At 44.1% G+C, this 19,511-nt stretch overlaps 1 protein-coding gene across 2 annotated transcripts in view; it reads left to right on the plus strand.

Moving 5' to 3' along the window:
* Nid1 (nidogen 1) overlaps positions 1-19,511 on the plus strand; it is a 73,097-nt gene that overhangs the window by 40,333 nt on the left and 13,253 nt on the right. Inside the window, 6 exon segments of one of the 2 annotated variants that reach the window (NM_001398520.2) lie at positions 731-976; positions 2,433-2,576; positions 7,836-7,961; positions 9,958-10,107; positions 10,972-11,094; positions 19,144-19,371. In NM_001398520.2, the coding sequence (NP_001385449.1) occupies positions 731-976; positions 2,433-2,576; positions 7,836-7,961; positions 9,958-10,107; positions 10,972-11,094; positions 19,144-19,371 (1,017 nt within the window). 2 annotated transcript variants of the gene reach the window in all.

Consider the following 19,511-nt stretch of genomic DNA (forward strand, 5'->3'; position numbering starts at 1 on the left):
CTTCCATGGTTCTCATATGGAGCAGCAGAACTCAGAAATAAAAAGGGTCCTTTATACTTAAAAAAAGGGGGTGGTGGTGGAATGGAGGGCTTTGTGGCCTGGGCCTTTTCTGGGTGGAGAGACTTTCTCTCCTCTCCTTGGCTATGATTTGCTCTTGATAATTTTTCTAAAACCATTGCTACAAAACATTCCACATTGCATCTTTTAATACCACAGAGGTATTTAATCTAAGATGGTTGGGGGCAACTACTATTTATTGATTCCTGAGTGAGAAATTCTATGGAAAGCAGTTCAAATGTCACTGATCTTATAGATTCCATGTAACTCACACACACAACCTCATCAGATTCTTACCACAGTTCCTTCTGTAAGAGAAGCTGAGGCAAAAGCAGCTAGCTAGTACCAGGTTGGTGGCTCCAAGCTCAGCTGGCATGTGGCGGGAGGAGTGAGTCCAGGTATGCCTCCTTCTGAGAAGCTGCTCTTTCTGTCAGACCTCACTTGACTGTAGATGATAGGAATCAGCTAGTACTAATGAGAGTCGCCACTGATGATGCTACAGGAAAGGAGAAGGCAAGCAACAGGAGTCCAAGCACAAATGGTCCTGTTTAAGTTGCTCCAGCAGGCCTGTTACCTGATTTCATTGTAGGCCGAAACTGTTACTGACACCCTCAAGGCCTTTGATGAAGCTTCTCACGCCTGTCTGTCTGTCTGTCTGTCTCCCACACCTCAGTGATCACTTCCTCCTCCACCCGGGAGTACACGGTGACTGAGCCTGATCAGGACAGTGCTGTGCCCTCACACACCCATGTTTACCAGTGGCGTCAGACTATCACCTTCCAGGAGTGTGCCCACGATGACTCCAGGCCAGCCCTGCCCAGCACCCAGCAGCTCTCTGTGGATAGTGTGTTTGTCCTGTACAACAAGGAGGAGAGGATCTTGCGCTATGCCCTCAGCAACTCCATGGGGCCTGTGAGGGGTAAGGAGGGGGGACTCATGCAGGCTGTGTGCTTGCATATATCTCTGTACTCTGCATTCATACCTATCAATCTCTGCTTCTTGGATTTGGGATTTTAGTCTCCTACTCTCTGTCTATAGAAGAAAACGATGGTCAGACATCCTGTGAAAGAGAAAAAAAAATGCATGGTCATCAGTGGCTCTTGGCAAACAGACCAGCTTTTGTTCACAGAACCAAAGGCCTATTCATGGGGATGTCTGGGCTATTTATTCATGAGCTATCAGGGCAGAACGCTATCCTGATGAGTTCCCTCACAGAGCCAACCAACCAAAGGCTACTGCTGACTCTAGTGAACATTAAAAAAAAAAAACTCTATTTAAAATTTAAAACTAGGGCTGGGGATTTAGCTCAGTGGTAGAGCGCTTGCCTAGGAAGCGCAAGGCCCTGGGTTCGGTCCCCAGCTCCGAAAAAAAGAACCAAAAAAAAAAAAAAATTTAAAACTAAAAACAATATTATCTTTTAAAGGACTATATTAATAATTGTTCATAGTGTGGGATATGAGCTAAGTAATTTCAACAGGCATATCCAGTGAGCAGTGATCACATGAGAGAAATGGGTATGTCCATCCCCAAACGTATCATTTCTTGGTGTTGAGAGCATTCAAAATCTTCTCTATTAGATATTTTGACATGTATGATTAATCGTTGTCATCTTTAGTTACCCTACTGTGCCACAGAACATTAGACCTTATCCATCCAACTGCACCCGTGGCCTCTTAACCATCCTTTGGCTTTCTCCCCACCCCCTCGCCCTTCCCCACCTCAGGTAGCCATTATTCTTCCTCATTCTGTGAAATCACCATTGTTAGCACTGACATGTAAGACATTGTCTTTCCGTGTCTGACTTATTTTCATTCAACACAATGATTTCCAGGCACTTCCATGTAGGCAGAATCAAAGGATGTAATTCCTTCTCATGGCTAATGTATCTATACTATATAGATAGATATATTAGTTGCTTTTCTGTGATAAAATACCAGGATCAGAATCAACTTATGAAAGAAAGTAATTTTATGTTAGGGTTCCGTAGAAGTCATCCACGATGGTTGGGGAGGTCTGGCAGCAGGTAGCTGGAACAGGAAGCTGAGAGAATGTCTTCAGCCATAAATGTGAAGCAGAAAGGGTAAACTGGCTGTAAACTCAAGGTTTTTTACCAGTAACTTACTTCCTCCGGCAAGCTACCACCCAAAGATTCCAAGACCTCCTTAAACAGCACTACCAACTGGTGAACAATAATGACCAATACATGAGCTATGAGGAACATTTCCCATATATATATATGGAGGGCAGAGCTTGGTCCCATTGTAGTACAACATAGAAGGCCCTGGTTCCCTTTCTCTGCTCGTTTGCAGTAGTGGCTTACTTCCTGTGGTAGGAGGGCTTTTGGAAGGTTCTTGAACACTGTGTCTACTTCACAGATGGCTCCCCTGATGCCCTTCAGAATCCATGCTACATCGGCACCCATGGGTGTGACAGCAATGCAGCCTGTCGCCCTGGCCCTGGAACACAGTTCACCTGTGAATGCTCTGTCGGCTTCCGAGGAGACGGGAAGGCTTGCTACGGTACTGCTTTGGGGTCTGTTGTGTGGGGTGCTGAGGTATCAGGCTGGGAGGAAGCCTCCAGGTTCTGTAAACTAGGAAGCTGGGTGTATGTAACAAGAATGATTGTCCTGAACGTGTGATATGCAAACATTCCATGAAAGGCATAGCTGGATTGTGTATGCTTTATATACCCTCTTGCTGGAAGTCCCTTGTGAGTGGACATAGTACACCTACCTTTTGACTATTGTACACAAGGGTGTCATGAACATGACTTCTGTTGAAGGCCCTGCCTTCGGGTTTTATTTGTTGTTGTTTTATTTTGTTTGCATAATCCCCAAAGCGATTCTGTGGATCATTCTGTGCTTAGCTTTTGGAGGGCAATCATACTGTTTTCCCTATCAGCTACACTACATTCCTGTCCCTCTACAATGTATGGGAGTTCAATTTTATCCATCTTTTTTGTATAAACTCACACACACATGGGGGCTACTGCACTGATATAGAAGCCAGAGGGCATCTCATCTGTTGTTAGGATCTCTGTCTCCTTCTTTTGAAACAGAGTCTCTTACTGTTCTGGAGCTTAGCAGTTGCCCTGCAAGCGCCAGGGATCCTGTCTCTGCATCTCCGGTGCTGGGGTGATCACAAGCATGTGTGTCGATGCCCTGCTTTCTGTGTGGGTTCTACGGATGACACACTTAGGTCCTTGTGCTTGCACGGCAAAGGCTTTGCTGACTTCTTTAGCTCCCAAGCAACAATTTCTCTATAACTTGGTCAACATTTACTGTCTATATTGGTTTTTCTTTCATAGAAACCGAGGCTCATTAGTCTGAGACATTAAACTGAGCCAGTGAGTAACTCGGGTCTCTTAATGGAACACCTGGAGCCCTGCTCCTAGTAGCATTTGTTTTATTATTTAAAATTTAACTTCAAAGGCTTGCAAGTAGACAGCCTGGTATTTGTCTGTAACTGAATTTTAATCTCTTACCAAAGGACAGTTTGTCCTTGCTAAGGCCGAGAGTGTCAGGTACTTTACCCAGTGCCACTTAAACCTGTACTGAAGCCCTCACTAATGAGGAGAAATGCTAGATGTAGTTGTCTACATCTAGAGTAGTATGCACAAAAGTATCTATCGGGCAAAATGGGCTGCTGTCTTTATCCCTGTGTGTCTAGGCAACAAGCCCTGGCAAGCCCAACATGTTTCAGATTTGGGAATCATGCTGGGTCAGGTCTGGGATCCCATCTTGCTAGCAAGAGGCCAGGTGTGGTGTATTGATCCTGTTGTAGGACGTGGGATAGGGGAGGTTGCTGTGGAGTGATCCTTCCTTGCAGGACGTTTGCTGAGTGCCCTGAGACGCTTAGCAAGCAGAGGTTTGTGCTTACAGATATGCGTGGTGTGATAGTTTGGATGAGTTCTTGCTGATGACATTGTGTATTTGGTACTAATCAGTCTGGACTCACCTGTTTGCTCACAGGGCATGGTAAAGGAGACACAAGAACTGACTTGCTTATGGTTGTCAGTGGCCAGTCCTTCCCTGTCACGAATGGCTACATTGGCATAGGACGGTTTCAAGAAGCATGGTGCTATTTTGGGTTATTTTATGTGCTTGGAGTCCTGCCATAGAGGGGCTAGTTGTGGGAGACTTGTTGAGGATGAGGGATTCCTTTAAGTCTCCATATCTTCTCAGTCTGTAAAAAATGTCATCAGCCACCTACATATTGATAGAACATGGTTTATTAGTTGCCTTTCTTGTTGCTGTGACAAAATACCTGATAAAGTAACTTGAGGAGGAAAAGGTTTTAGTTTTGGCTCACGGTTTGAAGATGCCATCTATCATGGCATGGGAAGTCATGGCAGCAGGAGCTTAAACAGCTGGTCACATCAGTGTCAGTGAGCAGGCAGAGACGAATACTGGTTCTTATTGAGCTTTCTCCTTTTCATTCAGTCCAGGAGGCTCGTCTCCTAGGTGATTCTAGATCCGGTCTAGATGACCATCAAGATTACTATCGCCTGTGGAGATGTGTCTGCTGTTGCTTATTGTGACCTTTTCAAGCAGTTCTTGGTCCCAGGGAGTGCTCCTCTTAAGAGACACAGAGATGCTCCCCCTCCCCGTGACTTTGTGTACTCTGGTCACTGTCCCTGGAAACACTTGGCCAGCCTTATTGAAGAAGATGGGTGGCCATGCATGCTCTTGCTTTTGTCCGTGATCAGTCATTGTCCTGGAATATTAGTCTGGTGAAATGTGAGGATGTCTGAGTCAGGCTCCTTGTTGTTCTGAGTCACCAGAACAAGCCTCGGTGTTAATGCATCTGGACATGACGCTTTTGACAGGAAATTGCATTAAGCATCTGGATTTGTGTGTTGTTTTAACCCGGGGAGATTCCTGAGAGGGGAACCAGGGTGAACCTCTGTGATTCAAGTCCGCAGTGGGATAGATGATCCATGATATGCAAAACGAGGCTGTTTTTAGCTAACTGTCTCCCAGTGAGCTTCCCAAGTAAACTGGAAAGGATTTTTTTGAGGGAGATCCCAGAGCCCAGTAATTTACTTGGGATTCACATTAAATGGCACCCACATATCCATCAAATTGCAATCTAGAGTAGCAGCATCAACTAATATCTCAGGGAATATTTCTGAGTCTCTAGAAAGCATTCCACATGTCAATAATCTCCACAAAGGGCAAGGCATTTATAAAAGAAAGAACTTGTAGAGACTTAGAGTCATTGAAAATGTACCAAGAGTAGTCACTGTGGGGGAAAAAAAAATTGAAGGATTAACCTAGGACCTGTGATTCCGAGTCTTACAGCCCAAGTTCAAATCCTAGGACCCCTGTCAAAAACTGACAGCATGCACCTGTACTCTCAAGACTCCTGCAGAAAGATGAGAGGCAGACAGAAGAACCACTAGGAAGCTCAAGGGCAAGCTCAGCCAGAGTACAAGGCACAGCAAAAACAACAGAGAGACCCTGCCTCAACTGACTTCCTGAAGTTGTCCTCTGACCTCCACATGCATGCAGTGGAATGTGTGCACTCTCACTCACACACACACACACACATACACACACACACATACACACACACACACACCACACAATAACAACAACAACAATTTTAAAAGTAATTCCAAACTGTATAGAACAAATCTGTGATACTAGCACCCAGCAGTGAAGCAAAAGGATTGTGAGTTTGAGGTCAGCCTGGGCTACATGAAGATACTTGGCTTCAAAAAAAAATGTTTTTAATAAAAATAAATAAGCCATGGTTTTCGTATTCAGCTAAAAAGGGGTTCTCCTCTTTTCAGAAAGGATGTTGACCAGATGTTGAAAAATCCTCTTCAAGCAGATGTTATGAGGTGCTATGAACAGACGGTTGCCATGGTTACCAGGCTACAATGTCCATCAACAAAGGGTTAAGGACATGGACTCAGTTAAGAGAAAAGATTTAAATCACACATGAGGAACAATTTACAAACTGTAAAGACCATGAGATCTTAGTGGGGACAGTGGGAAGGTCTTGTCCCGATAGAAACAGTGGTGTCCAGCCTGGCTTATCCTTACAGACCTGATAGTGTGGGAGCAGTCCTCCTGGACCCCACTACACCAAGGTCCTGTTGGCCTGCTGTGGCCTCTGCAGCTCTTGCATAACACATCTTCCATGTCTGTAAATGTTCCCAGCGAGGAAGGGGCTTGGACAAGTTCCCTCCATGACTTGGCCTTGGCTCTTAGATGGAAAACTGATGTTCTGGTCTGGTCTCTGTTTGCTCTGAGCCTTCAGACTGCAGCCCAGCACAGGAGTCCAGCCACCTGCTGTGAGAGTTCTGGGAGTAATACAGAGCACAGGTGGTAGGCGTGACAGATTGTGCTTTATGCATGGGAGCAACAGCTGGTAGATGGAGGTAGAAACCCCATTCTCAATCCTAGTTCCACCTCTCCAGGTACTCCTGACAGTGTCCGTTTGTCCAAGATCCTAAATCTTGAACTGTACACAGCGTGCACGTGCACACACACACACACATACACACACACACACACACACACACACAGAGAGAGAGAGAGAGAGAGACAGAGAGAGAGAGAGAGAGAGAGAGAGAGAGAGAGAGAGAATACCACACCAGCCCTATCTCAGGAAAGATTGTGGACCCTCTCTCTTTGGCGCCAGTATTTCAGAGTGTCATTGGACAGATAGAATAATGAGGGGTTAGCAACATTTCTCATCTAAGCCAACCAACCTTGTACTACTAGTATTCATAGATAAGCCATAGCCAGACTTGTCTGGTGGCCATCTGAGGGCTATGTTCCCAGAATGCACTAGGATATAAAATAGGTGTATGGTTATTATAATCATAGCTACACGTCTTGAGTGTGCTGTCTGCTCCCTTAACCCATACTCAAACGAATGCACTAGTGAGTTTATAATATTTATTTACTAATGGGGAAACTGAGGCTAAGCAGTTGACTGCCCAGACAGCATAAGTCAATAACAAGAGGAGGCAGGATTTAAACCTAGTTCTGTTCAACCTTAAGTTTTCATTGTTAAATTAAGACTATAAATGGAATGTCTTCAAGTAGGATTTCCTTTCTGATGTAACTGAACCACGATGATGGCTGTAGTACTGTCACATGAAAGTCCACCATTTCTGCCACTTGAGTTCATTAAATCCTAGGTAACATTAAGAAATTCTCATTTCGGGGCTGGAGAGATGACTCAAGGGTTAAGAGCACTGACTGCTCTTCCAGAGGTCCTGGAGTTCAATTCCTGGCAGCCGCATGGTAGCTCACATCAATCTGTAATGAGATCTGATGCCCTCTTTTGGTGTGTCTGAAGACAACAACACTGTACTCGTGTGTGTGTGTGTGTGTGTGTGTGTGTGTGTGTGTGTTAAGTAATTAAGAAATTCAATTGGCCATAAATTGTCCAGCCTTTCTTTATAATCATAACTGTAGAAAGGTAGTTTATTTTAGAGATTACTTACTTTTACTTTGGGAACCAAACCTGGGTCCTCTGCAAGAGCAGACCTCTGCTTCCTTAAATGTGTTTTTGCCATTCCAGTGTGTGTAGCTTGTTTTAATGTGTGTCCCCTTGGTAACTCATTCAGAAGGAAGCACACATACATCAATCACTTAGAATAAATGGACTGAGGGTTTCACCTTAAGTTATGTAAAGGGCAAAAGAACCAGTGTCTATTTTATATTACTTTGGGTTTGTAGGAAAATGCTTTTCACTTTACCTTGTTTCATGAGGTTTAAAAAATCTGGCTTTTTTTTAAATCAACAATTGCTACAGATATTGATGAATGTTCAGAGCAGCCTTCCCGGTGTGGGAACCATGCAATCTGCAACAACCACCCAGGGACCTTCCGCTGTGAGTGCATGGAGGGCTACCACTTCTCAGACAGGGGAATATGTGTGGGTAAGTTCTGCAAGAAATTGTCCTGGGGAAACTAGCTCTGTGGGAAAGGCCCAGTTACAGGTTTTGATTGATCCTGATGGGGAAGCAGACACCAGTTTCATCGGTCAGAGAGGGGCTGGTTACAAGGGGGATGAGAAGAAGTTCTGCCCTCTACTTCCTTAGATGGTTACAGCTGCCAATAGCAGCAGTGTTCTTATAATATATACACTACCACATGCTAGCGATGCATCATCTGCCCACTGTAAGCTTTCTGTGGCACTTGCTTCTTATATATTTGCTTGGCTGTCTCTAAGCACCTTTATGCTTTTAGCTGCCTTAGACTGAATCCTACCTCAGTTACATCAGAAAGGAAATCCTACTTGGCAGCATTCCATTTATAGTCTTAATTTAACAAACCACAGCCGAAGCAAAGCTTTTAAGACTTACTAAAGTACATTGGTTTTATTAACTCATTAGGCCACTTATGTTCTTGATTGACCTTGATAAGGAAGATACTAGGCCAGTTATGAAGAACAACGTTTTTGAAATGTCATCCACCCACCCCACCCTGCCCACTTAACATTGGTATATTATTTCCATGGCATTTTTTATTTTTGAGACAGTGTCTCACGGATCATAGGCCGGCCTCAAACTCACTGTGTAGTCAAGAGTGATCTTGAACTTAACTCCCCACCTCTACCCAGAACACCAGAATCACAGGCGTGCACCACCATGCCCAGTTTATTCAGTACTGAGGATGGAACCCATAGCCATGGTCAGCAGGCACTCTCTCCACTCTATAGCCCCAGCCCAAGTTCCAAGAACTGAAGCCCAAAGATTCTTGGAGATTCCCAGATCTACAGGCTAACATACTGAATGGGGCATGCATGCCTGCATGAGTCAAAACAGAAAGTAACTGTGCCAGTCATTGTCCTATCCTTGTGTGTTCCCTGGCTGTTTACTGTGTAGTACACATGTGTCCCCTTTGCTCTATGACAGAGCTTGGATAAGGAGCTAAGCCCTGGATGAGGTGGAGTCTGTAGGGAGGAAGGGAACAGACAGTTCTCATGATTTGAATGGGACCCAAACATCTGTGCACCCAAGAGGCCAGCCTTTTTGTTGCACAGAGCTGAGATTTTACTTTGCTCTGTTGAAACTATTTTTTTTCCATCCTAGCAGAGAACATCAGTTTTCTTGGCCTGACTTTTCCCTATGGGTTTTGCTCTGGGGGAGGTTCTAAAATTTGGTTTTAAGGCAATACCATTGTCATCCCTCATTGGCTCAGTATGGGTGGTGGACTGTGAAGAGTTAGAGCTCATGGGGGCAGTTTGGCCTGGGTCTGCCCATTCCCTAAGGCCATACTCACTAGAGAGCAGGGGTGGGGGTGGAGTGGGGGTGAGGGGAGCAGAGTGCCACTGGGGCTGTGTCAATGTCTTCTCCCAGACATCAGTTCTCAGCAAGAAACTTAACCTCCCAGGCCTTAACTCTCCATCTTCAAAATGAGGCGATTGGACATGATCATTTCTTGGAGCCCTTGAAAGCACTTCAAGGAACTGTCTAGGAGGGCACAGCCAATCCTTGTCCTCCTCCCTGGCCCCCAGTCTTCCATTTGTCTATAGATAGAATTCTGCATAAGTTGTTTGAATAATGGATTCCATTGCTCAAAAACAAGTCAGGCCTGAAACCTCAGGCCTGTCATTTCAGCTACTTAGGAGGCAGAGGTGGGGTTGGTGATCAAAGTCCAAGATTTCTTTGGCCTACAGAATAAATTCTAGGCTAGCCTGGGTTAGAGATGCAGCTCATTAGCAGAATATTTCAGGAGCATGAAACCCTAGGTTCAGTGGTTTGGAGGGTGACTACATGAAATGATATAGTCTGGACCCAGGCAGCATCTAGACCTAGCCTTCTTCTCACAGCACCACTGAGCCAAATCACTGGTGTGTAGAGAGCTTGGAAGGATACCTGCCTGCTCTGAGACTTTCTTTCAAAAACAAGCATTCATTTTTTTGTTCTTAAGCTGCTGTGGACCAACGTCCCATCAACTACTGTGAAACTGGTCTCCACAACTGTGATATCCCTCAGCGAGCCCAGTGCATCTATATGGGTGGCTCCTCCTACACCTGTTCCTGTCTGCCTGGCTTCTCTGGGGATGGCAGAGCCTGCCAAGGTATGTGGTGGCTCCAAATTTCCCTGTATACCCTGAAACGGTGGCTTGAGTAGTACTTACTGCATGCTAGTTGCTAACACACCCTGTACATAAGGAACTTATTCCTTTTGTTCCATTGGACAAGGGAGTGGCCTTTTCTTGCTAGTAACTGGAACTGTGCATTTTCTTGGATAATTGTCCTCATTTGGGACCTGCTTAGCTTCCCCTGACTCCAATTTAGGTAGCTAGCTGCTCTTTCCTGGGAACTGAGGCTGGCTTGTTTTTGAAAACACAAACAGCCCTTGCTTGCAAAGAGCTTAGCATCCATCTTTGTATGCAATAGGTTTGCTCTTACCTGTGCAAAAAGCAAAATTCCTAACTTGAAGTCAGAGAAGAAATGACATTGTGGAATTTTTCCAGGCTTGGGATAAGCTTATAGTTAGCCAGCAGGGGACTTGTAATGTAATTAACACTGTAACTTAAGGCTCTTGGTTTGTAAAATTATACAGCATTATAATGAACTTAAGCTCAGCAAAGATTTCAGAGATACTGTCTCTCTGTTTTGACTGTATAATTTTTCTCTGTAAACACTCAGGAGCTCTAGGAGCTCCTTATTACAATAACGAGGGAACATCTGACAGTGTAAATTTTCCCTCTTGTAAGTTCAATGTTTCTTGAAAACATTACTGTCATGTGAAACCTGTTTGTAAATATATTAGATAGAAGTTGGGGTATGAGTGTCTTAAAAAATTAACATTTAGTGATTTAAAGTCCTGGTCTCGAGAAGCAGATTCACATAGATTTGAGTGTGTGGATTAAATTATTGTAACAATCACAAATTCTGGAAGCAATCACATGGTCTCTGGGCCTGTGGCTGTTTTGCAGATGTGGATGAATGCCAGCACAGCCGATGTCACCCTGATGCCTTCTGCTACAACACACCAGGCTCCTTCAGATGTCAGTGCAAACCTGGCTATCAGGGGGATGGCTTCCGATGTGTGCCTGGAGGTAAGATGAGGGTGTTAGGAGCTGATGGCCTATTGATGCATTCATAAGATTTGATGGCCTGGGGAGAAGGGGATGTGAGGAAGTGGTCTATGGAAAGTTCTCAGAGTTCTGTAAGTTGGAAATTAGACCACAGGCTTTAGTGCAGAAGCACATAGGACACACCTTTAGGGGATATTTCAAAGGACCCCAAGTCATGCTGGAATTTTAGATTGTATTGTTCCTAGGTACTAGAGTTGGCAGCACAGGATAAAAACTGGGCATTGAGCCAAGAGACCAAGAGAATATATGTGTCTATATGTACACACACACACACACCTCTGAATTGAATTGAATCTTATCATTTTGAAGAATGTCAAACCCTAGCATCTGTCTTCAGGAAGCAGGGAACCCAAGAAAGCCAATAACCTTTTGGTTCATGTGTGAAGGCCATAGAACCAAGAAAGTTCATGGTAGAATTCCAGTCCAGAAGCTAGTAGCCTTGTGACCCAAAAAAGGTTTATGTTTTGTTTGATCAAAACCACAGGAGACAAATGATTTCTGGTTTGAAGGTTATCAGACATAAACAATCTCTCTCTGTCTCTCTCTGTCTCTGTCTCTGTCTCTGTCTCTCTCTGTCTCTCTCTCTCTCTCTCTCTCTCTCTCTCTCTGTCTGTCCGTCTGTCTGTCTCTCTCCCTTGATAGAGTCTTACCATGTATCCCTGGTTGTCCTGGAGCTCCCTATGTAAACTAGGCTGGCCTTGAACTCACAGAGATCCTCCTAACTCTGCTTTTCAGAATGCTGGGATTAAAGTTGTGAGCCACAATGTTGGATAAGAGTTCTCTTTATTCAGAAGAAGAACAGATTTTTCTGTGTTGTGTTTATGTCTTTACATGACTGGACGAGGTCAGGAAGATCAGTGTACACAGAATGTCAACCTAAACAATACTATCCAGAAACACTGAGGATGATGTGACCAAATGTCTGGGCATCCTGTGGTCCAGCCACATTGACATAAAATTAGTAGAAGCCTGGGAGTGTTAGGGAATGGAATGTGTGATGGGGAAATGGGATGAAGGGCCCAAGATGGGGGAAGGTTTAACTAAAGCATGGAATATTCTACATCAGCTGTTACCTGGCCTGAATATGCAGCTTTGGGAGTTGCTGTTCCTTGGCTTGTAGGCACCCAGAAGCCTCAAGCCAGGCTGGGTTTGAGACTAAGAATTGGTAAGACTCTCAGGAAACGCTGTTGAACAAATGATCATAGTTGGCTGCTAGCTATACAGAACCTACTAGGAATGCCCAGTGTCTGTGTTTGGCAATTTTCAGTCAAGGGAACAAAATCCCCAAGACATCAACTTGAAGAAGGGAAATTTCGTTTTTGGTTCCTGATGTCATATCATTGTTGATGTTGCTTCCTTGGGCTGGGGTAAGGCAGATTCTCATGATGGGGAGCATGGAGCAAAGCTTAGTATCTCACTGGCAACCAAGGAGCAGGAAGAGAGTGAGGTAAGATGGATGGCTCAGTAAGTAGAGTGCTTGCTGCCCCAAGTCTGACAACCTAAGTTTGATCCCTAGAAGACATGGTGGGAAGAGAGACTCTTACAAATTGTTCTTTGTCCTCCGCACGTGCTCTTTCACATGGGCTTGAACACACACATGTGCATGAACACACATATGTGCGTGTATGCATGTACACATACACACACACACACACACACACACACACACACACACTGTTTTAAAAAATGAAAAAAAAATTGCTGCCAAAGGAGAAGAGGGCCACCTTCTGTTTCTGAAATTACGGGTTGTGGTTATATCTCTGCCCACGCATTTTGATGTGAAGAACACATAAAGAAGCAGTTCTGGCCACTTGAGTTGAATGAGGCATTCCAGCTGCTGTTAAAACAGCCAGCATTCATCATTTCTGTGGGCTGGTTTCATATCTCCAGTTCAAAGAGAAACAGATGTCTAAGTTTTTGTTTTGATTTTTTTAAAAGTCTGACTCCTTGCCCTCTCTTTAAGGTTTTGTTTACTAAACAGAAACAGATCTAGACCTGTAGTCTGGGATGTGGCGATGGGACACTGATAATGTCAGTAAGAGCCATCTGCTGAGACAGTTTTATTTATTTAATGTTGTTCTCAGAAGAAATCCAACATCTGGTTATATACCCAAGAGGACATACCCTAGAAATGCACAAGAATGTTTATGTATCATTTATAATCAGAAAACAATCTAAATATCTAGCAACAAGAAGATTGGAAGATTAATTTTAGTTTAAATGAAAAAACAGGCAGCAAGAGAAACAGACTGGAGCAATAGATAAACCTCAAAAGGTAGTGTTAAATTATAAAAGGCTTTATACACACACACACACACACACACACACACACACACACACACACTGAATAAGTGTGTTTTGTTTATTTGTTTTGTTTTGGTGTAAAAGGGGATATAGCCTAGTGGTAGAGTACTTGCCTAGCACATGTGACGTTCCTGCCTCCATACCTAACAGAGATGAAGAAGAGGGGGAAGGGGGAGGAGGACTCATTGCAGGGAGGAAACTTTAGGTGGTAGGGCTGGAGGCCATGGGTTATTGAAGGGAACGCTGGAACACTAGCCGCTTCTTCTTGCTTTTTGGCCACCATGACGAGACTCATTTTCCTTTATGAATTCCCTGCCATGAAGCTGTGCATCACCACAGACTCAAAGACAAACAGTAAGCCCCCTTTTTGTTCCTATAACAACCACTTCTGCCCCTGAACTCCCTGAGAAATGATTCTCATCTGCCCCCCCCCCCCCCCCAGCCATATGCTTCAAGGCCTTTCATGGTACTCGGCTCATGGCAGTTTCCAGTGAGTGTTTATAATACAAATAAAGCAGATAAGTGGTCTGAGGATCCCCCAGGGTTTTGGTCTGGGAAAAAGTTATAGTGTCATTTCCCACAGTTGCAGCAGCAGCACAGAGACTAGAGGCTATTTGCTTTTTCTGGTGTTTAATGCCTTTTTTCTATTTCCCCCTCATTGTCTGCCCTTTCCTTGTTGCTGTTCACTGCCTCTTCCTGAGCTTCCCTCCCATCTGGCATCCTCAAGTTCATGTTGGGCATGGGCTTGACACATTCCCAAGTAGACGTCTAATCTTTTTATTGTAACTGATGTTCTTAGGAACTAGCTAGGGACTCCAGGGTAAGGACCAGGTTGGAGACATTATATTCTATCTTTTAAAATTCTCATTCTGGGAAGCATAACCATGCTGGGCAGATGTATCTGTTTAGCAGCTAGTGATGTCCCACAGCCAAGAAAGAGTGGGCACGATTCATGGGACCCACCTAGTTCTATTCACAGATATGTGTCATGGTTGTGTTAGAGTCTATGTAGTCAATGGGAGCAGCTGGTCCCTACAAAGAACTCAGACTGTATAGGAAACAAGGGAATAAATGGCACCTCTGCACATAATTTCCTTCTGTGTAGTCACAGGACTTCCTATTGCTGGCTATCCTCTGACAGAGAGACTTGGCACTTCTTAGCTATTCCCTCTCTTCTACTCCAGGGCTGCATTGGCCATTCATTTGACAGCATCACAAATGTGACCAAGAAAACAAGTAGAATACAAATCCAGGGAACACAAATGGGCTGCCTCTTCTCTCGCCTCATTTCCTCTCTTTCTCTTTGCTGCCATCTCAAGAAAAGCCACCCCAGACTTCCTGCCTGCTCTCAGACATATCAAGGGACTATGCGTTCCTTCTCACAGCTGAGCCAGACAGAAGAAATAGCTTGTCTGATAAGCATTTTACCAAACTAGAAATAAACTCAGAAAAAGTGTCTTCTTGACTCTATTGTCCCCATCCTATCTGTCAGGCCCTTAATGTAAAATTCCCTGGGGTATTAATCCTCGTACCCTTGGCCACTTCTGCTGCCTGTTTGCCAGACCAAGGATTCATTCCTGGAAGTCTATGAGAACACAGTGTGTTTTACAAATATTCTGTTCTTCAAGTTCTATTTCCTGACTCAGAATTGAGGTTTCCTTTCCTTACACATTCAAGATAACTCTAAAAGTTTCACAGTCTATTCCAGGTGATTTGAACTTTTGAATATCCAACAAGATATCAACATAAAAGCCTGTCTGCTACATAAAATGAAATAGCCCTCACTCTCTTAAATGCTCTGCTTGGGGCCATAGCTCAGTTGGTAAAATGCACAAAAAAGAAGACTTCAGTCTCTAGAACTTGCATTTAGAAACTGGACACACTCATGCTTGAAATTGTAGTGCTGAGGAAGCAGAGACAGGTGGACCATAATCAGTAAGCCTCATGTCAAGTCATTTGCCACAATGGCCTCTACACCACACACACACACACACACACACACACACACACAAACACGCGCGCACACTCCCATGCAGACATATACATAGAAGTTTCTGCTTGGTTGGAGACACCTAGAACATCAATCCACTGTAGCTGGAAAAGTAGTTAAGGACAGAAATATTGAGAGGAGAACTTCTGGGGACTTTCAGACCATTTCACTGTGTGTTAAGAAAGTATGAATATGATTGTGCTTGTTACTTTTTATATTGATTTGACAATATGCTCAAGAAAACCAACTTGAGAAAGGGTTTATCTTGGCTCATAGCTTGAAGGGATGTAGGCCATCATAGTGGAAAGGCATGGCAATGGAGTAGAAAGCAGCTGATTACTCTTGGTCTGCAGTCAAGAAGCAGAGGAGATAAATGCATGTACTCAGGTCTCCAAGAGCCTACCTCATGGTGCCACTTACATTCAGGGTAGGCTTAATCTCCTCAGTTAATTCTTTCTGGAAACACCTTCTCTGGCACTCCCATAGCTGGGTCTCCTTGGTAATTCCAAATCTAGTCACACTGACAATGAAGATTAACTCTCACGATCATTATTTTACCGTGTTCACTGTGTGGAAGCCAGTCTGACTGCTGGGAAGGTGGATGCAGAAACTCAATGCCAAAAGGAGCAGGGGCTGGATCAGGAATCCATAGACTTCAGTTGTATTTGCAATGAATTCCCTTTGGGTTTTAGTTTTCTCCTTTGGTATTAAAACAAAATTCCTATCATAATGGGCATTAGATGGAAACTGGAGCGATGAGTCAAGAGTTAGGAGCACTTCCTTTTTTTACAGAGGACCTGAATTCTGTTCCAGCACCACGTGTCAATCATGGCTCATGACCACCTGCAACTCCAGATCCAAGGGATAGGATACCCTCTTTTTACCTCAGGGGGCTCCAGTACATATGCTATGCCCTCACATAGACATTCATATATACATATAATTGGGCATTAGGAGATATATATGGAACTTCTAAAACTTTGAACAAATCTAAGGTTTTGAGAAAATAAGCAAGTTTTATATCCGATAGAATACAAAGCTCAACATTTTGATCCTAACCAGATGGCTCATTCATATTTTTTCTTGGATCTTCCTACATCAAGTATATTACTCTTTTTTTTTACATGATCCTCAGAGACAACAGAAAAGTGCACACAGCCCTTTTCTTGCCAGGCTCAATAAACACTTTTTTTTTTTCGGCATATTAACTGTTTCTAATCAAGGGAGCAGTTGTGTTAGGCCAGCCAGGATGAGAACTGGCCGTATGGATGAGACACTTCAAGTATCTCAGCTGTATTTCCCTTGCAGTCCCTGTGCCTGCCTCGTGTAGGCCAGGTTCCACCCACATGTATCCTCTTGTTCCCAGTTGTAACAGAATACTGAAGGCTGGTGATTATAAACAACTGACATAGAGTTGCCTTGGGATTCTGGAAGCTGACAGGTATATATTGAAATGGTAAGGGCCTTCTTGCCACATCAAAACATGGAACCAATGGTGCCCTAGAGCCAAGACTGGTTAACTATTATCCCCACAGGCCAACTCTGGCTACTGCTTATTGTTTTGTTTTGTTTGCGTTGTGTCATGTCATCATGTCACACCCTCCCCCATCCCACCCCCGGGTTTCTCTGTGTAGCCCTAGCTGATCTGGAACTCTCTTTGTAGACCAGGCTAGTCCAGAGCTCACAGAGATCTGCCTGCCTCTCCCTCCATCATGCTGAGATTAACGGTGAGGGTACCACACCTGGCTTGTAAATGAAGTTTTATTTGCATATCAAGCATGCCTTTGCCCACTCTGAAACCTCAGAGTTAGGTAGTTGTACTAGGCAGTGTCTTACATAAAGCCAGAGAGTTGGCCAAACTCTAAGAGCTGTTTAGCCACCCTAACAGACCTGAGTGTACTCGTCTGCTCTCTTGTGTTCTCTTGCCCATTGGAGAGAGGCTCTTCTGTGTGTCTCCTTGCTTCATTTCCTCTAACTATGGTTCCCTGATGGCAGGCCTGAAGATGGTTGTGTGTGTACCCAACCCAGGTGCATTTCCTCAGTAAAGGCAGAAAAGAGCCAATCTCTATCCTGTGAGAGTCTGCCCAGGAGCCAGAGAACAAACAACTCCTTCAGGTCATGGGACCCTGGAGTCTCTGGTCTTAGGTACCTTGATTACCACCTGGAGGACCTAGGAGCTCACCTGAAACATTGAACCCAGCATGGGGGGAGGGGTTTTGAGACATTTACCTGCAGGAAATGTAGTGCTTCAACACAGTCTCTGAGGAGGATCGACTAGGCAATGGAAAAGGGGTTCTGATGGGAAGTTAAGGGGGCATCACACAAAGAACAACTCATGGAAAGGCCTGGAAGGAAGAAGTCCTAAGGCTTGGATGAATGTAGCTCTCAGTAGTAGTAGCATGGAGAATGGATGCTTCTCACTGTCTCTTTGTGATTCATGCTTCAGAGGTGACCACTCTACTGGCCCCCATGCTCTGGCTAGACTCCAGAGAATGTCAAGCCCAGCTGTAGCTCTGCACATTGTTTATTCTATGTCAAGTTTTATTTTGTTTGAGACAGATTGTTCTTGAACTTCTAATCCCCCTGCATTAGCATTCTCCCAAGTGCAGAGATTGCAGGCTTACACCATAGCCCAACTTCTTAAGCTTCTTGTATAGTGGTATTTCCTTGCTTTGGAATCTGAGCTGTACATTTTAGATGCCAGGTTTCGTGGCAAACATAGGCCTTTACTAGGGGGAAACATGCAGAAGCTAGTGAGTGTTTCATGTTCTTTGGTCTCCAGATTCTTTGACTTGGACTCGATATAGATCACATGAAGCTTGAGAGGATAAAAGAAGAATTTAAGATTAACTTAAAATGCCTTCGAACCAAGTCCAGGGCCATCTATCAGTGAAAATATGGTTGAAAAATATGTGACTTTTCTGTAAGATGTGGCATTATTCAGCTGTCGAAAGGAGGATTGATAGACATCACAGTGAGGATAAGCTTGGGAGATCTGCTAGGAGAAGGAAGTCAGATGCAGGGCCACATGTCCTATGATTTCATTGGTATGAAGTATACAAAATGGGAAAGTACACAGAAAGGATGGAGATTGGGAACTTTTAGGGTGAGGAGGAAGGAGACCTCTAGGCATGAGGTTTCCTTTTAGGATGATGTAATAGTTCAGATATAAACAGCCGTAGCTGGTTATCATTGTGAATGTGCCAAATGCCACTGAATTGCTCATTTAAAGTATTTCCTTTTATTTTATGTCTGTTTTGCCTTATTTTAAAAAAAAATTGAAAGAACTGTGTAGAAAAGAAAATTGATAGGTATAAATGGTGTTTTGATTTTTTTCAAAGACAGGATATTACTACATAGACAAGCCGAGCCTTGAAATCACAGAAATTCACCTGTTTCTGTGCATGGCATGGTGTAGCTTTTAAAAATCATAAGTCATTGTTTTTTTTTTTTTTTTGGAGACAAGGTCCTGCTAGTCCTGAACTCATGACTGAAGATGACCTTGGACTTCTGAGCCAAGCACTCATTGTGTGCTATGCAAGCATTCTTATCAACTAAGCTACATCCCGGGTCTCATAATGGTGTTTTAAATTTGAAAAGAAAAATGAATAAAAATCCAGTGATGACAGGCCACCTTTGTGGTCCAAGTTAGACAAGTGGCATTTGGGCACACCATGTTTGGCTCAACTGATGCTCTGCTTTCTTGTCACTGATAGAGGTGGGCAAAACCCGGTGTCAACTGGAACGAGAGCACATCCTTGGAGCAGCCGGGGCAACAGATGCACAGCGGCCCACACTGCAGGGGATGTTTGTACCCCAGTGTGATGAATATGGGCACTATACACCCACCCAGTGCCACCACAGCACTGGCTACTGCTGGTGTGTGGACCGAGATGGTCAGGAGCTAGAGGGTACCCGTACTCCACCAGGGATGAGGCCCCCATGTAAGTAGACAGCTGTCATATAGACTCGGACTAGAATGCTCTGTGCTAGTGGATGTATTGCCTGGTTTCCCTGTTTACATGCTCCCAACCCTCCCTCTGTCACCTTTTCCCTAGATGGGCATGTTTTGCTTATGAGGTCA

This window comes from Rattus norvegicus, chromosome 17, assembly GCF_021556685.1.
Source record: "Rattus norvegicus strain SHRSP/BbbUtx chromosome 17, alternate assembly SHRSP_T2T, whole genome shotgun sequence".
NCBI lineage: Eukaryota > Metazoa > Chordata > Mammalia > Rodentia > Muridae > Rattus > Rattus norvegicus.